The following is a 4,436-nucleotide window of genomic DNA, read 5'->3' as shown; positions in this document are numbered from 1 at the left end:
GTGGGAGCGCCACCGCACTTCCCAAGCGGCGCACTGTAGCAGTGCGCCACCAGGCCGGCCCTGAGACTGTAGGGCATTTCAAATACTGTCACAGTGTGCTTCCTACCTTGACTGGGACGACTGCAGTCTGCACCATGTTCCGGAAGCGGCCAACTGAGGGATCCACATCCTCTGCAAAAAGACATGAGGGCAGAGTTGGGTTGGTATCCTACTGGGAGGAATAAGGGTACAGGGCTCACTGCAAACAAAACAATCATCACTCACATTAAAACGGTAAAATACAGCTAACACTGCAAGTGTTTACTGTGTGCTAAATCCTCACAACACTCTGAGGTAGGTACTCCCATAATAAACATTAACAAATTGAGGCATGGAGGAGTAAAGAGACCCTGCCGGAGAGGGGAGGAGCTATGACTTGTGTCCAAGTAGCCAGAAACAGCCTGTGCTCTGAACCATTGTGTGCTGCTTCCCCAAGTTCTTTCCCATTCCATACACTTCCCTCTTTTGAGGGGAGAGAAAAAGAGTAGACATTGTCAATCCCATCTTAGTGGTAAAACAATGACATGTCAAGAGGTCACGTACCACATTCATTGCTAATGCCTGCTCAATAGCAAATAACAGATTTAAGGACTCAGACCCAGTGCTTCAAACTTAACCTGGCCTTTTGACTTAAATAACTTGAACTATATATAATCAAGTCTTTTACGAAAGGATCTGTAGTCCCCTGTTTAGGCAGGGAGGGACAGCAGCTCCCTTTTCACAATTTACGCATGCATTATTGTACCCTACAAAGCTTCTAGCTTCATTTACTCTGCAGGGAGAAAGTACTAAGCCCATGTAAGGGACTTGCTTTTCAGTCACTCTCTCATGCCTCATTTAAAGATACTGTCCCACCTTTGAGGTGTTCCCAGTTACAGAGGCAGACAGGCTACAACACAACAGAAGTTTTAAGAGAAGTGCAAAATGGTGTTCCTAGGGCACAGAGGGATGGCTGGGCTGGCTTACCTACGATGCACGAGTTTTCTTGCTGAAGGTTGAATATGTGGAACAGGCAGACACAGATGTATATCACTACTACAGTAAACTACTTCATGTCCCCTTTAGCTTAATATAGTGATAGAGAAGGAATTGTTTCCCTAATAGATGTTGTATATCTTATTTTAAATGCATTGAGATTGCTTACTATTAAAAAGAAACACTCCTGTGAATCCCTCTGGAAAACAGACAATCCCTGCTTAATTTGAATAATTAGGCCCCTAATTTATTTGTTTTAAATCTGGCTTTTCACATAGTAGGATGCCTCTAAAGAATATACTCCAGGGCCGACCCCGTGGCTCACTCGGGAGAGTGCAGCGCTGGCAGTGCAGAGGCGCTCCCGCCGTGGGTTCGGATCCTATATAGGGATGGCCGGTGCGCTCACTGGCTGAGTGCAGTGCGGGCTACACCAAGACAAGGGTTGCAATCCCCTTACTGGACACAAAAAAGACAAAAAAAAAGAAAAAAAAAAAAGAATATACTCCAATATTAGGTTCACTACCAATCTTTGTTCAGTGAATGAATGAATGGCTTCTATAAGGTAGGAGAGGAAAAGACATCCATGCTCATCAGGAAGGAGACAAGGTCACTAAAAAGGTGGCTCAACCTTGTCTCTCATTGCCATGGAAGCCGGTTTTAACCATCCTTTCAGCAAGGAGAGCTAAATGAAGCACAAGAGTGACTGCAGCCCAAGAGGAGTGGTGAATGGCTGATGCGCCCCACTGATGTGAATGGTTGATGTGCGCTCAGGCCTGCAGACAAACAGGGCCAAGCTGCTCTGGGGACTCTCCTATGCTGGCTCAGTGGTGCTCGGTGCACTCACCCTCTCCCCATTCTCACCCTACAAGGAAAGGATACACTCGTTCCAGGATGTCTGTGCTCCTGGAAAATCTACCAACAAACTCCTTGCTAACTCTTCTGGTATAGGAAAGGTTGCACGCATGAAAGGTAGGCGAGGATGGTGATAATGGCTAACATTTATGGAGGGCTTACTGAGCATTGAGCACTGATTTTAAGTATTCTTACATGTATTAACTCATTTACTCTTCCCATCAATCCGGTGAGGTGAGTTGTCTGCTAAGTCACTTGGCCAAGGTCACACAGATATAATAGGAGCCCAATAAATAAATATTAAATGATGGAACAAATTCACCAAAACTTAGTGGCCTTCCCTAAAAACTTCCATATAAACACCTTGCTGAAATTTCCAAACAAACTACCTATAAGTTCCTTACAGAGGCAAGTCTTCAATGCTATTAATGGTGGCAGAAGTTTCTCCAACCTTGGAGTTATCAGTCCTACTCAGAATCCCAAAAGGACAATGTCCCATTTTGAGGTGAAGACAACAAACACTTATATGACATAAGACATACTTCAATCAGAAGAGAATTACAACCTTGCTCTGTATGCTGTATTACACACAGCCCTTCCTTTAGCCATTTCTTTCACATCGTAACTGAATAATGTTTGAGTGTTGACAATATTCTGTTAATAAATTGTACAAAAATATCTCCCTCAATATAGAACCTCTTATCCTAAACCTTGTTGAGCCAACCTCACAACCGACCTGTCAGTTGTGCACACTACTCTCTGAGACCACAGCTTCTTCCTCAGAAACCAGGAAGATACCTCACCTGGGTTGATGATCTCATCATCCTCACTGAAAGTCACCCGTGAGTTCTTCCTCTTCCTCTTTGGTCTCTGAATGTCCAGATTTCCCTCCTCAATGGTGAGGGTAGAAATCCTCTTGTTGTGGGCAGTGTTGAACTCTGTCAGGTTCTAGGCCAGGGTTCACATAGGAAAAACAGGAGTCAGTACAAAGGGAATTTGATGGAGAAGACACTACTAAATAAAAGGCAGGAAGGTCTTAGGGGCTAACCTTGAACTCCCAAGGCAGAAAATGAGATTCTCTTCTGCATTTAGAGAAGATTCATATTGCCCTTAGACTGCTAATACTAACAAGTCTCATTTGACAGAATGTGGAACATCCTCATTGACTAGTGGGGCAGTGATTCAAAAGGAGGGGAAGGGCCTGAGTAGAGAACAGGTCATCTGTACAAACACCCTTGATTTGAGCCTTTGTTTTTTGAAGAAAGGTTATCATGTCTTTATGCTGAGAATTAAAAATGTAACTGGAAGAAAATCCTCTTTTAAAATTCTTAAGGATACTGCCACTGCACTTAGTTTTTGGCATTATTTGTTTGTCACCCTCCCATCCTGCATCTGGCCCCGATTCTATTCACCACCACCCATCTCAATGATTAACTGGGTCTTAGCACTGCTACCTGCCTCTTCCCAATCCACTGGACTTATTCCCACCCAGTTGAAACCACCAGTTTTTAGATATTTCAACTGTCTTAAGAATGAAAGCCCAGAGAGAACTTAACATACTGAACTAAAGACAAGGAGGCATGGAAGTAGCCTGGAGGGGAAATGGGCAAGAGTGACTGCTGGCAAGATCCCTAGCTATGGGGCCACTTCTTCAGAACAGAATGACTTGTGAATTGTAAGATTTCTATTATACTTTTTTTCCTAAGGGCTGGGAAACAGCCTTTGGTGTACAGGAATAGTAAATGCATGCGGGTGGTTAAGGACATGTTTGCATTTGGTATATCTGAACAGACCAGTCACACCAGTGCGGTGAGACATATGAAGGACTACACCACATCACAAGCTACTGGGACCAGCCTCCAGAAAAGGAAAACTTTTAGCACTTTAAAATTAAATTCTGTAAAATTCAGGGCCTTCGGGGCAACCCAGGCTCATAAGAACAATAGCAGTCTTGTTCTATTATGAAGATTTCTGGGCTGCTGACACAGTACCCAAAAAAGCTACATAAATGAATGAAACTGTCAGTCTCTCTAAGCCAATGCTGTCCAATAGAACTTTCTGTAATGTTTGAAATGTTCTCTATCTGTGCTATCCAATATTGTAGCCACTAACGGTATGTGACTATTAAATATTGAAATGTGTTTAGTGGCTACCATATTGGATAACATAGCTCTAAGCAGTCAGAGGGACAAAAAAATGTAACTCCCAGTCTTAGCTTCTAAGCCATTGGGTGGCCAATGAAGGTCCACAAAAAAACAAGGGGCGTCTAGTGGCTGGGAGACCCAATCTCCTCATTAGCCCTGGTCGTACATAACCAAATTCACACAATGTGACTCTCCAAGGTGTGTCACAGCTGGCCACACTACATTGCCAAAGACCCATTACTGAGCTCAAGAGAACCTCCTGCTGCTAAGTCACTAGCGTTTCAATGAAAACAGAACAGCCACATATTGCAAAACCCAGGGTCCCAAAAGTTAAAACACTGGGCCAGCCTGGTGGTGCACTGGAGAGTGCGCCGCTTGGGAGTGCGGCGGCGCTCCCGCCGAGGGTTCAGATCCCATGTGGAGACC

General features: G+C 44.2%; 1 protein-coding gene across 1 annotated transcript in view; it reads right to left on the bottom strand.

The window, feature by feature from the left end:
• The window catches only part of PPP1R8 (protein phosphatase 1, regulatory subunit 8), an 18,314-nt gene that overhangs the window by 3,712 nt on the left and 10,166 nt on the right, over positions 1-4,436 (bottom strand). The window contains exons 5-6 of the mRNA XM_008575563.1: positions 2,670-2,814; positions 107-171 (exon numbers count right to left, since the gene is read on the bottom strand). Of these exons, the coding sequence (XP_008573785.1) occupies positions 107-171; positions 2,670-2,814 (210 nt within the window). The remainder of the gene's footprint in view (positions 1-106; positions 172-2,669; positions 2,815-4,436) is intronic.

This window comes from Galeopterus variegatus, unplaced genomic scaffold (assembly GCF_000696425.1).
Source record: "Galeopterus variegatus unplaced genomic scaffold, G_variegatus-3.0.2 Scaffold1207, whole genome shotgun sequence".
Taxonomy (NCBI): Eukaryota; Metazoa; Chordata; class Mammalia; order Dermoptera; family Cynocephalidae; genus Galeopterus; species Galeopterus variegatus.
The sequence above is the reverse complement of the archived record's forward strand: the minus strand, read 5'-3'. Positions and strand labels throughout refer to the sequence as shown.